Below are 19,544 nucleotides of genomic sequence, written 5' to 3'. Positions count from 1 at the left end.
AGTAGTTCAGTTGTTACAGAACTCAGCAAATAATCTAAGGTGATTCTTCAGTATAATACTGAGGAAGTACATTGATGGTAGAATTGTTCAGATAAGATGTTAAATGGAGGTCCTGTTTCCTGGCTCAAAAGGAAGACTCCATGGCAATATTTGGAGAATGTTGCAAGCTGTCCTGGCACTTTGTCCAAACATTTACCTTTCTACCAGCGCCATCATAAGTAGCTCATCTGCATTATGAGTTTATATATTGAAATTAGACTGTTGCTTTAAAATTGTAGTTGACCGCGAGTGACAGGGTAGGATCAAAATGATGTGTAACGTGGTGTGGGATACTGCAAGGGATTGGGAAAACACTATACACGTTCATCTTCCTTCCTTCTTTATTAAAGATAGTATTAGAGTTTTATATTTACTGTGGCAATCTCTTGAATTATATTGGTTGTCTTGCCAGTCGGAGGATGGGAGAAGAAATCCTCTGTTATCTTTAGAAGTATCTTGTAGCCAAATCTTAAGGTGTCCTCTCTTCCTATCTCACCCCAAACCATCTGAAAGTTAAATAATACAACTGGAGTTCCTCACGTTCCTGTTAATAATCTATTCCTTTGGCCCAGGTGTTTGCCGAGAAGATGGGCTTAGAAACCGGGTGGAACTGCCATATTTCTCTGCTACCATACAGCGGAGGTCCTGGTTCAGAGATCCCACAGTCCAGCCCAAGCCACACAGGCTCTCTGCGTGACGACCTTCCTCAGGGTAGGGGATGTGATACCTTTTTCTGTGTGTTATTATTGCTCAGCACTAAATATCGGTGTTTCAGTGGAAGGCTGGTGTCAGATCAATTCTTTAAAATGATCTTTGATTAATATTCAACCCTCCGTTCAATATATCAGCGCTGATATAGTTGCAGTAGAGTCAAGGCAAATGCTTGCAATTTCATAAAAGCGTGTATGGCCATTTAAGTTTAAGAATTGTTTTATCTTAACTTGTCTATCAACCACATTCAACTAACTATTTTTACCAGATGTAATGAAAAAAGGTAGAACTGGGTCTGTAAAAAGTCTAGAATTGAAAGCTCGTAATGATGACCAAGAAAGTATTGTGAATCAATCCTCGCCCTAACCCTAGCCAATCCTCAGTTGTTGTTGAATCTGTTTAGTTCATTAATGAACTTCAGGGACAGAAATCTGCTGTCCATACCTGGTCTAATCTACATGTGATTCTGAGGTCTGTAATAATGTAAATGGCTCTCAGTTTTCCTCCATTCAGGAACAATTTTGAATTCAGCTATCCTATACAAGAATGAAAAATAAATTTAATATAGTGGGGGCTGTTAGCTCGCGTGTTTCTTTACTTTAGTGCAGTCGATTCAACTGCACTGATTCTTTTTGAGGGACATGGATAAGATAAATAGACAAGGTCTTTTCCCTGGGGTGGGGGTGTCCAAAACTAGAGAGTATAGATTTAGGGTGAGGGGAAAAATTTAAAAGGGACCTGAGGGACAACTTTTCTCAGAGGATGTGTGTATGGAATGAGTTGCTAGAGGAAGTGGCAGAGGCTAGTACGATTATAGCATTTAAAAGGCATCTGGATGGGGATAAGAATAGGAAGGGTTTGGAGGGATATGGGCCAAGTGCTGGCAAATGGGACTAGATTAATTTAGGATAGCTAGTTGGCATGGACGAGTTGGATTGTTTCCGTGTTGTACACCTCTCTGACTCTCTTCAGTATACTTTTTAAAATATGTAGATTCAAAGGACGATGCAGAGGGAGCTTTATTAATGGAAGAAGAAAGACACTCTGATCTCATTAGCTTCCAACCAACGGACAGTGATGTGCCCAGCTTTCTGGAAGATCATAACAGGGTAAGGTGCAGGTTTAGTGATGGAACTATTCACGTTGTCACTAAAGTAGCCATGAAATTTATGGCCAATTCTTTTTTGTAAATTACGATTTCTGATTCAAACTGAAACTTTAGGTCCATATAGCTTCATAGATGTAATGGGTAGCAGCAAAAGCAGAGGCTTTGCAAGTATGTTAAAAACTGTAACTGTTGTAACCTAACATCCATCTCATTGACGAGAGTTTGCAATCTCTCATAGACTCAAATAATTGAGGTTGAATATGGAGAAACCGCTTTGAAGCAATTTGCACAACAGATTGAACAATAACTGTTCGTTTATATACTACTGTAATTTAGTAAAAACATCCCAAGGTGAACCATATTAAGGTTTTAGGACAAGTGGCCACTGGCCTGATCAAAGAGGTAAATTGTAAAGGGCCAGTTTAAAAAAAAATAATCTAAAGGTTTTGTTTTTGTTTTCTTGTTAAGCTGTTTCTTTGTTTTTCCTAATAATCCATATTCTTGATCGCCAGGGCAACTTGCTCTGAGCCCTCTCCTGACGCTGCTGGAGATCTCATGATATTGTGGATGTTTGGGAAATGTATTCACTTGCTCTTTCACTAAAGATCTGTCCCACCCTGCCCTCTACCATAGCACCATTTTCTGGATCAGTGGTGCTGGAAGAGCACAGCAGTTCAGGCAGCATCCAAGGAGCAGCGAAATCGACGTTTCGGGCTAAAAGCCCAAAGGCTGCTCATTGGATGCTGCCTGAACTGCTGTGCTCTTCCAGTACCACTAATCCAGAATCTGGTTTCCAGCATCTGCAGTCATTGTTTTTACCACCTTGATTGCACCATTTGGTCCACTAGCTGAGAAATTCCAAAGCTGAATAGTCTCTGTTTGTAAGAACTATGTTTTGGGTATCTGTAGTATAGCCCCAGGCCGCCTATGTTTTTTTAAAAAAGTGCAGTATGATAAGAGACTCTACCTTTCTTTTCCTTAGGCTAAACTGCCGCGAGGGATCCATCAGGTGCGGCCTCATCTCCAGAACATTGATAATGTGCCTTTACTGGTCCCTTTGTTCACAGACTGCACTCAAGACAGTAAGTGAGCATCACATACGTGCAGGCATTTAGCCGCAGGGTGACAGGGGTGTAATAGTGATGTAATTGGACTGGAAATCCAGAAGCTCAGGCTAATACTTCGCAGGCATGGGTTCAAATCCCATCAAGGCAGCTTGGATAAAAATCTGGAGTTAAAGCCAATATCATGAAACAGTTATCGATTACAAATATAACTCACCAGAGTCCATTGTGGAAGGAAATCTGCTGTCCTCATTGAGCCTACATGTGACTCCAGAGCCACAGTAATATGGTTGACTGAAATGACCAATCCATTCATTTCAAATGCAATTAGGGATCAGCAACAAACACTAGCCTTGCCAATGGGCATCCACATCCCTTTTTTTAAAATTTAAAAAACACATTGACATGTAACACTAAAATTGTACTTCAGGTCAGTAGCTGGAAGACCAAAATTGAAGATTTAATTGGCAAAATATTCCATTCTGCACTTCCTGACAGGTTGGCGAAAGTGGATCCAATAGTAACTTTTGAAAGGGGAGTGAACACACATCAGAACAAAAAGCCAAGGCTCTGAGGAGAGAGAACATGGCTGTAATGTTCCTTTCAGAAGAGCCAGTGCAAACAATGGGCCAAATGGGTTTTTCCTGTGCTACCTGATGCTGGCTCTCAAAACCTCATTTGGACCGAGCAGTCAAGTCACAGGAATCCAGCAAGTTTTGATTTGGCAGTTACGTGGGGGCAAGCAATTCCAGTGTTTCAAACTAGATTTATAGATTCAACCATTGACTTTGGTAACTGTGTCCCCAGGCTGCTCATCCAGTCAGTCCTCAATTCCAGAAATGTCAGCAATTTCCTGAATTAAACAGTTTGCCTTTTCTGAATTTGTAAGGCACAAAGCTATACAATGTTTAGTTTCACCTGCTCAGAGGCCTAGACCAGAGCTGGTGTTACATACAGGGTGTCCCTCCCCTATGATGTTACACAAAAGGCACCTGGTCTCATAATTATCACCCTGGGAATTTACTCATACGTTTCTTGATAACCTGATGAAGGGCCAAAGCCACCAACACAGGACTCCCAACAAGCTTGTACAGAGTGAGAAATCAGAAACCAAGTCGTTAGAATACCCAAACTTTTAACAGATTGTAGTTGATTGGGAAAGGAAGGATTGGGGCCAGCTGAATGGTTCCATGGGTTGAAAGCCCTGGGCAAGAATGTGCTGGAGTAAGAAAGAGAGAGCAAATAATTTTGTTCGTAATGAGGCAAGAGAGTATTTAGTTTTACATAATTCTCTTGATAGCGTGTTCTCTCTTAATTTGCAAATGCATCTTCCTTTGCAGCAATGTGTGAAATGATGAAGATCATGCAAGAGTACGGGGAGGTGATCTGCTGCCTGGGCAGCTCTGCCAACTTCAGGAATAACTGCCTTTTTCTGCAGAGTGACATTGGGTAAGGAAGCTGTTCTCTGCTTTTGGAACAGTTTATTTGCAAAACATTCAGTGCTGTGGGGATTAAATGTCAGAGACTTGGCTGGCTTGTCCCGACCTGGATACAGATAGGAATCTCTCAGCATTATATGGTCCAGAATTTAAGAAGCAGCACAGCATTAAGCACATTTAAGGAGAAAACATGTGGATGTTATGTGCGCAACAAAATATTTTTTTCTCCATTGGAGCTACCTAGAGAGCAAACAGTCAAGCACTTGCTGGAGCAAATTACTGCAGATGCTGGGATCTGTACTGACAACAAAAAATGTTCAGGATCACAGAGGATCAGGCAGCATCCATGAAGTAAACCCAAGCTATGGGGCGGCACAGTGGCTCAGTGGTTAGCACTGCTGCCTCACAGCACCAGGGTCCCAGTTTGATTCCAGCTTTGGGTGTCTGTCTGTGTGGAGTTAGCACATTCTCCCCGTGTTTGCATGAGTTTCCTCCCGGGTGCTCCAGTTTCCTCCCACAGTCCAAAGATGTGCAAGTTGTGAATTTGCCATGCTAAATTGCCCATAATGATAGGTGCATTAGTCAGAGGGAAGTGGGACTGGGTGGGTTACTCTTCAGAGGGTCGGTGTGGATTTGTTGGGCCGAAGGGCCTGTTTCCACACTGTAGGGAATCTAATTTAATACTGGTTAAAGCACAGCAGGTTAGGCAGCATCCAAGGTACAGGAAATTCGACGTTTCGGGCCAGAGCCCTTCATCAGCTCTGGCCTGAAACGTCGAATTTCCTGTTCCTTGGATGTTGCCTAACCTGCTGTGCTTTAACCAGCAACACATTTTCAGCTCTGATCTCCAGCATCTGCAGACCTCACTTTTTAATCTAATTTAAAGTCTAGATTACCCATCAAAGCGAAATGTAGAGGGGGCAGTAATTATGCAGTAGTGTGGGTGCGCTGGAGTGCTGAGGGAGAAAGAATATTAATAGTTCATACTACAATTGCTTAATCGTGACCATCAACATCCTTTCACCCACCCCCTCCGTCCCAGCACTCCAACCTTGCCCCTCCCACTGTTGCATAACTGCTGCCCCCTCCATATTTCACTTCAGCTCTGATGAAGAGTCATCTAGATTCGAGCTGTTGGCTTGGTTTCTCTCCATGGATGCTGCCTGACCTGCTGTGATCTCCAGCAATTTTTGTTTTCAGTGAAGCACTTGATTGGGGGAAGGAAACAAGCGCAATGAACTTCATTCAGAGTAATTTCACAATCCGTTCTCAGTAGCAAAGCTTGGTCTTGTAAAGAAGAGACGTTACTTGACCAGCTGCTCCAGGACCAATAAAAAGCAAGATTAGCAGGAATATGGTTTTATCCAGGAGGCTGACAGGTTCATTCCCTCAGTTCTTTCCCCAGTGGCTAGTGATGATGAAGACTGTATTGAGCTGCTGGGCTAAGACAAAATCCAAACTTTCAGTCCTCAGTTTATTAGCCAATCTCCGTCATCCCTGGTTGTAATGCAAGTCAGAACCCCAAATTTAGAGATGGAAAAATTGGCTGCGTAGTGTCAAGAGTCCATTTAGAAGAGGTTAGAAAACTTAGACACAGGGGAGGTAGTGGCATAGTGATGATGCCCGCTGGATTATTGCCCCTCTCCAGTTGCTTCGGAGAAGCTGCTGCTCAGCTGTTGCCTTGAATTGCTGTAATTCTTGAGGTGTTGGTACCCCCACAGCCCATTGGGAAGAGTGCAGTTGTAATTCAGTTAACAAGCAACCATTCAGTGTCTGCAAAGGATCAGGAATCTGCTCGTTCCAGGCACATCCATTTTGTTGATTGAAACAAAGGCAAGTCTGCTACATGCTGACTTAAGTTTTGTGACTTTGCTTTCTGATGTGTATAAGACAAGCACTTGGGCAATTTTGTGTGAATGAAGGTGATGCACCAAAAGAAAGGGAACAGACCTATTGGATAAAAGCAAATTACTGCGGATGCTGGAATCTGAAACCAAAAGAGAAAATGCTGGAAAATCTCAGCAGATCTGGCAGCATCTGTAAGGAGAGAAAAGAGCTGACGTTTCGCGTATAACTGACCCTTTGTCAAAGCTTAAAAAAAGGGAGAAATAGGGAGGTATTTATACTAGGCTGGGAGAAGGGGAGTCATGGCACCAGAAGCAAAGGTAGCAATAAAGAGGTGATAATGAGAGTGCATAGAGAGTTATAGGGAGATTAGACGCTGTGAATGACCAAGGCTGAAGCCAGTGTTATGTGACAAAATATGGGGGGGATGGGTGGAGCAGAGGCAAAATGGAAAACAGGGGAGAAGGGTAGCAAAGGGGGAAGAGGAGAGGAAAAAGGTGATGAGAGAGTAGGGAGCGAGAGAACGAGAGACAATCAAGAAATAAGGCCTATTGTATAACAAGAGGAAGCACACCTCCGTCCAACATTCCTTTAGAGAGATTTTTAATCAGCCTATGTTATGACACTTCACCACCTCCCCCCAACCCTACCCCCAAAAACATGTGAGGCATGGTTCTGGGCCTTCTGAATCCAAGAGGGGGACATTACCACTATCACAAGAGCCAGTGACTTCTTTAAATGATATACTTTCTGCTTGGGATCTGTAAACTGTTGATTGCACATCATTACGTGCCAAACTTTCCAAGTCTTAAAAGTATTGTCACATCTAATAAAGTTGTTTTGAATTCCCTACATCAGCCACTGAATAACAAACATTTTAATAGAGTTAGAAATATTGAGAAAGCAAAAAATCATAAAAATGCCAATCATGGAAAAATGATCAAATGGGCTGAATGATATGTAAAGGACTGATTAGAAAATTCCCCATGTATGTTAAAGTACTGTCTTTACAGTATTGTGCACTTCAGGATGCTACGCGGGACAAAACCAAGGAGGGGCTACTGTCCTTTGACAAGTGGTTTGCACTCTCTTTCACTAGAAATAGCAGTGTTGATGTCCCATTTTGCAGATACCACATGAATAAATTTAGCAGTCACTTTGTAACGTACAATAATTAATCTTCAGCTTGTGACTCATTAACTACAGTTTTTATTTATAGCGTTGCACTGGATCCACTTTACCCATCTCGATGTTCCTGGGAGACCTTTGGCTATGCCACCAGTGCCAATGTTTCATTTGATTCTGATGAGTTTACACCTCTGCAATTAGCTGGCCTCTTGAATAGCCTGCCCTGTTCCATTTCCTTTCACCAGGAGGAGAGTATCAGCATCATCAAGCTCATTGAACAGGTATGTACACTAGCATGGATGTTTGTATGTGAGTGCACATCACAAGATAATCCTGTCTGACTAGTCTGCTCACCACCTCAATGTATGCAGACAAGATGCAGACTGGACTGCCTAAATGCTTGAAGATAAGTAAATCCTATTCAAAAATGTTTCAGTTTCATTTGTAAAATACATAAATGTATACTCTCAGCATGGAAAGTGTTTGGTATCTGATGCCAGGTCATACCAGCAGTGCTGTTGCCTCAGGTGTTTGAGATGTATCTAAAATGACAAAATACTTACATAAACTGCATACACCAGAAAAATAAGAATAGAGCCAGAACTCTAATTCGGTCTTGTGTGAACCAAATGGACTTGGGTTGTTTACAACAAAGAATTCAGCTCAAAAAAATCTGTACTGGTGTTCATGCACCTTTGACTCTACAAGGTCAAGCCCTATTGATATAATCAACCGTTCACTTCTCTCTCTCGTACTTATCAAGCTTTCACTTAAAACCATGCAAACTGCTCACTTTGACTATTTCTTGTGGTAGCACGTTAGAACTACAAGTTGGTTAATCAGTAACTAAATTAAAACGGTGATTACATTTTAGATTATTATAATGATACACCAGGGATTGATGAGATGACGGTACCAGTCTTCCAGTTATGTGCAGTGAGGACATGCCTGACACTGACATTGATCACCACTAGAGCTTTTGCACCTGCCGATCTTAGCTTCAGTTTAAAACCAGTGTCCAGCCGAGTTGAGCAGACAAGTAGCAAGCATGATTCCAGTGCAAACGCCACCCTTTACGTCACAAATCAAAGACATTCCTTATGATCTGTCTTCAGTTCATTGGCTTGCACTGTTTTTAAATGGACCTGTTAACTTCAGCACTGCATAGCCTCTCTCCCTGATGATGTGCAAATCTGACACACTGCAGTCCCTCTCACTCCCTGACATGGTTCACCCCTATCCCTGGCAAAGCTGATCACATCCTCGCAAGTTCCAAAGAATACCTGTCCTGTTTTACTGTGCATGTCTGTACTAGACTGGCTATTTGACCGTTTTGTGGGCAGAACCCAAGGATTCCAGGTGGTGAATTAGGAGAAGTGAATATTGTTGGGGTCCTCATGGTGCTAAAGTACTTTCAGTCTCCAACTGACTGATTTTGAGCTGCACTGTTCACCTTTGCTCTACAGCAGCTCCATACCTGGGGAAGAACTCTGGAAATCTATGTGAAAAAACTAGGATAAGTAAAAACAATAGCCCAACTCTTAGTCCTGAAGCTGCTCTGCCACTTAGTATGATGATGGCTGGTTGCATACTGTAATGCCTTTTATCGATGTTTTCCTATAAGCCCTTTGCCATTAATGTGCAAAACATTATCAACCTCTACTACAGATGTACTCCACTGAGCTTACACAGCCCTTTCTGGACAGGGAGTTCCAGAGAGTCACAACCTTCTGAGTTATTAAAAAACACAAATCTCTCTATCTCAGACTACGTGACATTCCCTTATTGTTAAATTGCTTCCCTTGGTTCTGGACTTCCCAACAAAGGGAGACTTCTTACCTATATCTACTTTGTCTATCCTTTTAAATATTTTGTGGCTAATGGATGCAGCCATCTCATCCCACTGTTTTAAGGAATTAAGCAGCAATCCAGACACAATTTTGCTTCCAACATTGCAGCCTTTGTGCACTTTGGTGCATCAGCTAAAGTTGAATCATTCAGCATGCCCCATTTTAGAAACGTCAGGCCAATTTGTGACCACGTTATTTGAGATGCACATCTTACTCAAAGTACTGAGGTGAATTTCTGTACTGCTGTTCAGAACACTACACTCTCATTGGTCTGAGAAGGCATACCAGACACAATTTAATGTCTTGTCTGAAAGGTGGGCAGCAGTCTCTGATAATATCACTCCCTCACGGCTGTAATCAATTAAAAGAAAGACTTGAATCAGTATCTTGTGGCAGAACCTAAATTAGCAACCACCATGCAGGGCCTTTCCTTCAACAATGGAATTGATGTATAATTGGGCTTCTCCAAAGTCTGGTCTTGTTTTGCTGTGTAGTATAGCCCTTAAGATTATGATAAAGATGTTCCATATAATTGACAGGATTTAATCTTTGAACTGTAATCAACATTATTGAAGAGATCAGTGTGCTGATGGCTTTTTGGAAAAGGCTGTGTCCTGCACAAACAGGTGGAAGGCTGGAGTGTGAATATTTCAGATTCACCGCGCACTTCAATCTGAGTAAGAGTGAACCCATTGTATGAGTGGCATGGAACCTGAACTTTAGTTGGTTTTGCCTGGAATGGCTTTTGATGTATTGCATACCACATAGTTATGACCTAATATGAAAACTATCAATAATATTGTGATACTGTTTTTGGGAAAATCAGACAGTTGATTATCACTCAAAGTTTCTTAACAAAAGAAAGGTAAAATTTCCATAGTCTTACCATACTTTAGGGCTGCCCTTTTATTAGATAGAGACAATTGTGGATGAGTTTAACCCGAGGGTTACTACGGCTGAGATGAGGGGCGTGATTGAGAAGGCAAGACTTCATTCAGTGCAGGAAATGAACCTGCGCTGCTGAGGTCTTTGTGTTGTAAACCAGCCATCCAGCCAACTAAGCTGACCAACCCCAGAGTTACCTGATATTGCCAAAGCACTAAATATTGTTTTTTTCCTTTTGTGTTATGAACCAGATCCCCTTGGTTTGGAAGAGCACATTAGTAGGGATGACTGACTAAATAAGTAAGATAAATGAAATCGGCACACTGCTCAATATTGTAAGGAGACTGCTTGGTGGGAATAATCTAACTGGAGGTTGGACCTTGATATTTTCAAGATTGTTGTGGTAAATTTCCTGCTTGTTCCTAAGGTATTGGGAAATTGCAGAGGCACACTTCCTAACTTCCCAGTAGAATTCACAGATGGAAAATAGGTTGCTAGAAGGGTGCATGATTTCCCTACACCTTCACCCAGTGGACGAGGTTTCATGATATAAATACTCAAGGGAAATATAGACCCACTTACATCTCAAATCATAGCTACAACATAGCAGTGTTGTACCCAAAACCAGATCACTAAGCTCTGCAGAGACCTCCCTACAAACTAGCACCAAATGAAGACTTTATTAAACCAATGCAATCACTGGTCTTTTCATGCAGCAAAAATGCTAAGACCTCTGTGAAGTGTCTTTTTACATGTTTTTACGTGTAACCCACAGATGATACAATCTAAACAACAAGCTGAATGCAACTTCATTTCAGTGTAATTTAACCAGAGGCACTCCCATTTATCCACAGGCTCGGCACACGACGTATGGAATCAGGAAATGCTTCCTGTTTCTATTACAATGTCAGCTTACTTTAGTCTTCATTCAGGTAGGAAAATAATTTTTTTCCCTTCCTCCACATTCCACTAATCTGGATCCCTCCATTACTCTCTTTTATTACTATTCTATTACTTACATTATTAGCCTTGTACATAGTATTTATGTATCTGGTAATCCAAAGAAATGTAATCTCTTTTTAAGGGCATGGTTGTAGTACGTGGTACTTTAAGGGCATTGTTGTAGTAGGTGGAACTTTATTTCACAATCGTACCTGCTCTCCGGCTCCTGGCTGGGTTCCTCTCAACATCTCCCTCAGACTGCACCTCACCTTATGTGGACAATCAAAAATCTCCATCTGGAACCTCACTGGTATAGTCCATCTCTGATATGAGTCTCTGTCATGTTTGGGATGTTCAGTCACAAGGGATCAGCCCTCTGCTGATGTCTATATACTGGATGTAGGTTTGCTCGCTGAGCTGGAAGGTTCATTTCCAGACATTTCATCTCTCTACTAGGTAACGTCTTCAGTGGGCCTCTAGGTGAAGCACTGCTGATAATTCCTGCTTTCTATTTATATGTTTGGGTTTCTTTGGGTTGGTGATGCCATTTCCTATGGTGATGTCATCCCCTGTTCCTTTTCTCAGGGGGTGGTATATGGGGTCTAACTCGAATTGTTTGTTGATAAGTTCCGATTGGAATGCCATGCTTCTAGGAATTCTCGTGCGTGTCTCTGTTTGGCTTGTCCTAGGATGGATGTGTTGTCCCAGTTAAAGTGGTGTCCTTCCTTATCTGTATGTAAGGATACTAATGAGAGAGTGTCATGTCATTTTGTGGCTAGTTGGTGTTCATGTATCCTGGAGGCTAGTTTTCTGCTTGTTGTCCAATGTCGTGTTTGTTATAGTTGCACGGTATTCATCCTAGGACAAGCCAAACAGAGACACGCATGAGAATTCCTAGAAGCCTGGCATTCCAACCGGAACTCTACTAACAAACACATCGAGTTAGACCCCTGAGAAAAAGAACAGGAAATGACATCACCAACCCAAAGAAACCCAAACATCTAAATAGAAAGCAGGAATTATCAGCAGTGCTTCGTCCAGAGGCCCACTGAAGATGTTACCTAGTAGGGTGACGAAACATCTGGAAATGTACCTTCCAGCTCGGCGAACAAACCTACAACTAGAACCTCAACCTCAGCTACAAATCTCAAACCTCGCTAAGATGTCAGTATACTTGTGTTTCAACAAGAGTCACTCTGAGTAGGAGCCTTTTATTCTTGACCTTAACCTAGGTCATTTTTCAAAGTTACCCAGATGCCTTGATACACAACATAGGTTGTATTTTAAATGTTTCTGATCTCTGTTATTCAGTACCACCATGTTTATCACTGAGAAAACTGACCAGGTCTGGTCGCCTAAGGGTGCTGAAAATAAACCTGTGGACTTGGTTTGAAATTGGAGCATATGTTTTGGAAACATAAGATTATAACCGCATGCATAGTATTGCCTGCTGGAATATGTGACTGACCAATAGTTGTATGCAACATTTTGCCTTCCTTGTTTGCCAGTGCTGACTAGAGGGCATGATGCCTCAATAATACTGAGCTGTCTGTATTTGAGCAGTTTTTGGCCTGTCTGGTTCAGCTGCCTCCACCACTCAGCACCACTGACGTTCTCTGGCTGTCCTGCTTCTGCTACCCATTGCTGAGGTAAGTGTGCCTTCTGCCAGTAATCTAAAACGAAAGCACTTAACTTTTTTACTGTAGTTACAGTAAATTGTTCCTGTTGGGAATGAATGGAGCACAGTTTTGATGAAAGAATATTTCAAATCTGTGTTCCAATCCAGTACCGGAGGTAGCCATTTAGCCTGTTCTTTCTCTGAAGGACTTGTCCGATTGGCCCAGCACATCTTTCCTCTTAAGGTACCATCTAAATTTAATTTAAAAGTTGGAGTTTCAAGAACTGCTTGTTGCTGTGTTCCTTAAATATGTCCCTTCTGGTTTCTCTTCCCTGCCACACCAAGCCATTGGAGGCTGTTTATTTATTTCATCAAAACTCTCACACCTCTGTAAAAACATTCTCTACTGGAGGAGGTGAAATCCCAGGGTCACCAGTATATCCAAGTAACTGCAGTCAGGCATCTCCGATATTAGAATAAAACTCTTCAGTTTCTGAGCTGTTTTCCCAGGGCAGTGGGGTCTGAAACTAGAGGACAAAGGTTTAGATTAGGTTAGATTCCTACAGCGTGGAAACAGGCCCTTCAGCCCAGCTAGTCCACACCGACCCTCCAAAGAGTAACCACCCAGACCCCATATTTACCACTGACTAATGCATCTAACTCTATGGGCAATTTAGCATGACCAATTCACCTAGCCTGCACATCTTTGGACTGTGGGAGGAAACCGGAGCACCCAAAGGACACTCACGCAGACACAGGGAGAATGTGTAAACTCCACACAGACAGTCGCCCGGGGCTGGAATCAAACCCAGGTCTCTGGTGCTGTGAGGCAGCAGTGCTAGTTTAAGATGAGGGAAAAAGATTTGAGAGAGACCTAAGGGACAATGTTTTCAGTGAGAGAATGGTGCGTGTATGGAATGAGCTGTGAGAGTCGGTGGTGGAGGCTGGTACAATTACAACATTTGGATGAGAAATTAATAACAAGGTTTAGAGGGATATGTTCCAAATGCTGGTAGATGGGAGTGGATTAATTTGGGTTATCTGGTTGACATAGATAAGTTAGACCTCGTCTGTTCTGTTCTATTTCTGTGCTGTACATCTCTATTGACTTTACTATGTGCACATACTAATTATGTCTGATGATACAAGTGGATATACCCCTCAGAGCACTGGAATCCCATCTCCTCCTGTTTAGCCCATATACCTTTGCACTTTTACTATCAAATCCTTAGCATAATTTCCTGTTAGGTCATATTGTGGTCATATTGTTTCAAACATGCAAGTTTGGCAGCCTTATCCTTTCTGCATTTGCTCTTTTGGATTTCATTGAAGGACTAGTTTCAACAATATGGCCTCATTGCTTGGTATTTTAATTTAGAATTCAATCTGATAGTATCAGCAACTTAATGTAACTGCAGTTAAAATATAGAAAGAGACCATTCAGCTTTTTGAAAGTGTGTACAAAAGTCACTGGGAAAAAAAAGCGAGTTAATGAAATGTTGACCTTGTAAGAAGAACATGAGGGCAGCAAACTGTCTCAGTGGTTAGCACTGTTACCTCAGCACCAGGGACCCGGGTTTGAGTCCAGCCTCCGCTGACTGTGTGGAGTCTGCATATTTTCCCAGTGTCTGTGTGGATTTCTTCTGGGTGCTCCGGTTTCCTTCCATTGTCCAAAGATGTGCATGTCAGGGGAATTGGCCATGCTAAATTGCCCATAGTGTGCAGGCTAGGTGGATTAACTATGGGAAATGCAGGGTTTCAGGGATAGGGTAAGTGAATGGGTTTGGGTGGAATTTTCTTTGGGGGGTCGGTGTGGACTCTGGCTGAATGGTCTGTTTCAGTAGGGATTCTCTGAGCCTATGAGAAATAGGAGTAGATGGAGGTTGTGTGACAGTGCCATCCTGAGCTGAATCTATGCATCAACTCCATTTTCTGCCCTATCCCCATGTTCCCAGATTCCCTTTGTTCCCCAAAATATATTACTCATCCTCAAAGATACTCAGCAACCGAATACAGGTCTCTGGGTGGCAAATTCTATACTTTAGAGCCAGCGATATCACCCATGGTTGCTTCTGAGTGAATGAGCTGTTTTATGTAAGTTTCAGTTAGAACTGATGAAAGCTCACTGGTTTTCCCCCGTGGATGCCGAGTAATTGCAGCTCTTTCTATTTATAATCTGTTCTGGGATGATTTGAGGAAAATAGGCTTGCTCAAAGGGCAGTCAGAATCTGAAACATACATTTCTTTTTGCATCATTGCGTAATGTGAAGTGAATCGTTGACTTCACTCTGCAGTACATGGGGAGTTTGCCATATTGAGGAAGGAAACCGATAGCAGTGACTCTTTTACTGCAGACCATTTTGGAATGGATTTTGAAGAGTAACCTTCTGATACCGTTGAATAGCACATGATGCAAACCAAAGTAAAAGATTATTTTAAAATGTGCAAACGAAAACGTCAAGTGTTAGCAGCAATGTTAGAAAATGGAGTTTGAACCTGTTTAAAACTAAAAGCAAGCAAGATAAGTAATCATCATCCCAAACTGTGCTTTTATTGTCAGTTTTGTTTTGTCGTCAGTGCTGCACTGTTGGGGAAGCCTCCAGATAGTTCCGTGATGACAGTAGCAACAGGAAAGAACTTTGTATTCATTCCAAAAAAGGTGAGACCTCTTGGAACAGTGCACTGCATTTTTGTTAGGAAACTGACCTATCAATCATTTCTATTAAGTGTAAAAGAATGGTTATATGGATGGCTGTACTTACAATTATCTGTCACTTAAGCTTTGTCTGAAAATCTCGATATTTTGCCTTATCCAGAAAATCTTGATGAACTGAGACTGTCTGTGGCATAAATTTCTGATTGGTTTCAGTTTCTAAAGCAACAATCGTAGCATCCCTATAATGCATCAACAGGCCATTTGACCCAAGACGTCCACGCCAATCCTCCAACGAGTATCCCACCCAGACCCATTCCCCTGCCCTATTACTCTTCATTTCCCCTAAATAATGCACCTAACCTACACATCCCTGGACACTATGCGCAATTTACCATGGCCAGTGCACCTAACCTGAACATCTTTGGATTGTGGGAGGCAACCGGAGGAAACCCACACAAATACAGGGAGAACGTGCAAGCTCCACACAGACTGTGGCCCGAGGCTGGAATCGAACCCGGGTCCCTGACGCTGTGAGGCGGCAGTGCTTTCTCCATTGTCCACTCACATCTTAAACTGTCACAGAAAATCTTTAACAAACACAAACTGATATTGGAGTGGTGTCACAAGAATGTTGGCATTTTCAATTTTAAAAACACACCTTCCTAAATATGCCTGAACAATCGTATTTTTTTAAATTTTCTTGCATTTCTTTGTCGTTTGTCTTCCCCCTCAACTCCCAAATCCATCAAGTGCTAAGCCTTCACTCCACTATTAAGACTGCACTTTCAAACCGATGCTGCCCCAAGTAGATGTCCCCATCTGTCTCTCTGTCTCCACCCCATCCCCCAATGGCTGACTTCAAAACTCAGCTGCTACAGGAGGATCCAAATTCCAGCTCCAATCACTGCAGAGTTCCCTGATTTCAGTGAAGGCTGTGGTGGATGTGTGACACAAGGATCCAGTCTCCCTAATCTTAAAACAAAAAGCAATCAGTATTTGCACTCCTGTCACAATCCAGTGAACCTGTACCTCACTGTGCTCATATTTGGGTGTACAGTATTAGGTGTGAATTGTTTCTCTGGTATGAGTTTGCCGCTGCCCTGTTCCACAAACCAACCAGAATTATCATTCCTCGATTTTGTTAATGCACCATGTAACCAATAGGTCTCACTACATGGGATAAGTACAGACATCTGTAATGTGTCAGGAACAAATCACTTACACTAATCGTGCTTTCAAGGAATAAATTATCATGAGTGATCCTAATGCTGTAGCTGTGTACATTTAATCTAATCCTTGAGATGAATGTAACATTCTGTTTCCTGTCTGCAGACTCAGCAGCACTTTCTAGTGTGCTTCTTCATCAAGTTCAGCATCACTATTTTTGCCTACCTCATTTGCTTTGGGTTCATGCTGCAGGAATTTTGTAAAAAGTCCAATTCCTTCAATGTTACCAACTGCACATCTATAATGAACAGGTGAGTGAGGGTGAAGATCAGTCTGTTCACCACTGACTGCAGGCGCAGCTGCACACAAAGAAAGACTTGCATTTCTTTAGCACCTTATGTGATGTCAGAACATTCTAAATTATCTCTAGGAAACATGGCAGCCCCATAAATTAGATGTAGCAAGACCCCAACAAACTATCACAAGGTAACGAACAGAGTTATTTTTGCAATGTGGGCTGAGGTTAAGTATTGGCCAGAACATCAGTCAGAGTTCCGCTACGCCTCAGGTAATTTTGTGGGATCGTCTGAGACCTTGTGCTTGGATCTCTGGAGTGGAGCTTGAATTTATACACTTGCTTAGAGAGGTGAGCATTGCCTGCTGCACCAGCACTGATTGAGGTTTATGTACAGGTCCTTCTGCAAACTTCCATCCCAGAAAACTATGCTTTTTGTTTGTTATCGTAAGTGGCTGTAAATCCTCAAAGGCAAAATCTAATCATCTCCAATGACAGACTTAAAAACAGAAATTTAAAGCAAATATGAACTAAAAAAATGGAGCACTGTTATTTGAGAAATAGGAAAAAGGGTTAAAGAACTCTTCCATTGACAGAAGCTGATTTGATAGGAACAGCTGTAAATAGGATAATAGATCTTGAATGAGATGGTGTTGCAGGTGCGACCCATGTTCACAGAGAACAGCCCCAAACAGACAGGATGGCATTAATTTCCACAGTGCAGGTATGGCCCTTTTGTGGTTTTTGTTGAGACTGAGATGTTCCGGTATGGTCTTTCTGATGGACTGAAGCGAAGAGAGAAAAGAATGTGGGTCTATAAGCTTATGTATTAAAGCTGTACTGTGTCAAATAAAAGTCGTGCTTTTTGCACCCAAATCAGTAAATCAGAGTTAAATTGTAAGATAAGTGCAAATAAATCACTTGATGGACAACAAAATATGTCCTGTTATCTATTAATGTCTCAACATCTCGCCTTCAGCCTACATGAAAAATGTTGTCATTAAAAATAGTTGTTACTGAGAATGATTGGTTTATGAAATTGGGTTAAAAATCACCCAGCACCTGGCTATAGTCCAGCAGGTTTATTTGGAGGCACTAGCACCTGATGAAGGAGCAAGTCTCTAAAAGCTAGCACTTCTAAATAAGCCTGTTGGACTATAACCTGGTCTTGTGTGATTTTTAACTTTGTACACGCCAGTCCAACACAGGCATCTCCAAATCATTTATGGAATTGAAAACGTTAGGAATATTTAGATGAATGTATGTAGTCTCCGTGACTTTATACCCCATTTAATCGTGATCTAAGTCTGCTTTGTAGACAGTTTGAAGTTGTACCTCACCTCCTCTGAGATTTGTTTTAGACTCTTGTGTTTGATGTTGCAAAAGAAGATCTATCTAATGTCCTATCTAATGCTTCACATTGCACCTATACTGTGAATGCCTTTGACCCTGTGCAATTCAATGTGTTGTTCAACAGATGGCACTGTCCTGTTAGTAGAGAGAGATTTTGTTTATTAGACTTTGGGGATTCCATTCGAAGCTATTGTGGGAAGTTAGACCTGCCTTTGACATTTATTAACTCTGGAGGCTGGATTGCAAAAGATATTTGCCAGTGAGAAATCAATTTCAGTCAGCATTATGGAATGTGTGAAGTGTCGGAATGCTGCTGTCCACCCCCATCCTCGATAGTATAAGTCCACATCCTGAACTTGCAATAACTAGGCTCTGACTGCAGAGATTATTTTGAACTGTGCAGCAGTATGCTTAATTACAAGTAGCTTAAGAGCAATAACAAAAATGCAGATTTAACAGCGTACCATAAAGCACTGTACAATGTTCTTAGCATCAACACATATTAAATTGCAATAGTCCTACTAGATCATAGTGCTGTTGCCTCATTAGAGGGAGGGAGAGAGTTGGTGGTTTAACCTCTCCTTAGGTGAGAGGAGAGGTTGAGAAAGAGAGTTCTTCACGCTAACCTTAACCACTGCTGGAATTGAACCAATGCTGTTGGAATTACTCTGCTTTGCAAACCAGCCGTCCAGCAATTTGAGTTAACTGCACCCTCACAAACATTGACCCAATTACTGTTCACGAAGTTTCCTCTCTGAGACTGAGGATTGACCACATTAAGCTGTAAACCCATTCAGTGACTGTCAGTTGCCAGAATTTGGTCCATCAGCAAAGAACTCATCTTGGATGCTGACCCCAAAGCCATCAGTTTTTTAAAAAAAAAGTGGCCTCATTTCTCTATACAGCAAGCCCACAGGTTACAGAGTGGTCTTGAGTCATTCTGAGCATGAAGAGCTTGAGTCTGTGCTGATCATGATCATAATCATAGTCATTGCGTAGGTGGCCTTAACATTCACCAGCTAAGAAAGGGTGAAAGGTTAATGTGTGCCCCTTCCTGAAAGCAGCAGCCATGATATCACACCCTTCCTCACCCTAGAGTGAAGAATACAAGCCTGATGAGTGAAGTGAGCTGTGTAGATATATTTTTGGAATATATGTGAGTTACTTTATCACATCCATTGATGAAGTAGTGTTCATTCCTGACTTAAATTCCCACATCTCAAGTTACCTGTCTCTCACTTTGTCGGTCTGTCTCTCACTTTGTCGGTCTGTCTCTCACTTTGTCGGTCTGTCTCTCACTTTGTCGGTCTGTCTCTCACTTTGTCGGTCTGTCTCTCACTTTGTCGGTCTGTCTCTCACTTTGTCGGTCTGTCTCTCACTTTGTCGGTCTGTCTCTCACTTTGTCGGTCTGTCTCTCACTTTGTCGGTCTGTCTCTCACTTTGT

At 42.0% G+C, this 19,544-nt stretch overlaps 1 protein-coding gene across 7 annotated transcripts in view; it reads left to right on the top strand.

Moving 5' to 3' along the window:
- Positions 1-19,544, top strand: part of tmem94 (transmembrane protein 94) — a 135,310-nt gene that overhangs the window by 95,168 nt on the left and 20,598 nt on the right. For 4 of the 7 annotated variants that reach the window (XM_060844332.1, XM_060844331.1, XM_060844335.1 and 1 more), the window contains 9 exons: positions 612-750; positions 1,744-1,859; positions 2,841-2,940; positions 4,263-4,371; positions 7,426-7,615; positions 10,924-11,001; positions 12,575-12,660; positions 15,207-15,288; positions 16,618-16,763. In XM_060844332.1, coding sequence (XP_060700315.1) covers positions 612-750; positions 1,744-1,859; positions 2,841-2,940; positions 4,263-4,371; positions 7,426-7,615; positions 10,924-11,001; positions 12,575-12,660; positions 15,207-15,288; positions 16,618-16,763 — 1,046 coding nt within the window. Of the gene's footprint in view, positions 1-611; positions 751-1,743; positions 1,860-2,840; positions 2,941-4,262; positions 4,372-7,425; positions 7,616-10,923; positions 11,002-12,322; positions 12,450-12,519; positions 12,661-15,189; positions 15,289-16,617; positions 16,764-19,544 lie in introns of those variants that run through there. The other 3 variants (XM_060844336.1, XM_060844338.1, XM_060844337.1) reach the window with 3 other exon arrangements.

The sequence above is a fragment of the Hemiscyllium ocellatum genome, chromosome 25, assembly GCF_020745735.1.
Source record: "Hemiscyllium ocellatum isolate sHemOce1 chromosome 25, sHemOce1.pat.X.cur, whole genome shotgun sequence".
In the NCBI taxonomy this organism is placed as follows: Eukaryota; Metazoa; Chordata; class Chondrichthyes; order Orectolobiformes; family Hemiscylliidae; genus Hemiscyllium; species Hemiscyllium ocellatum.
This window is presented reverse-complemented; position numbering and strand designations above follow the sequence as displayed.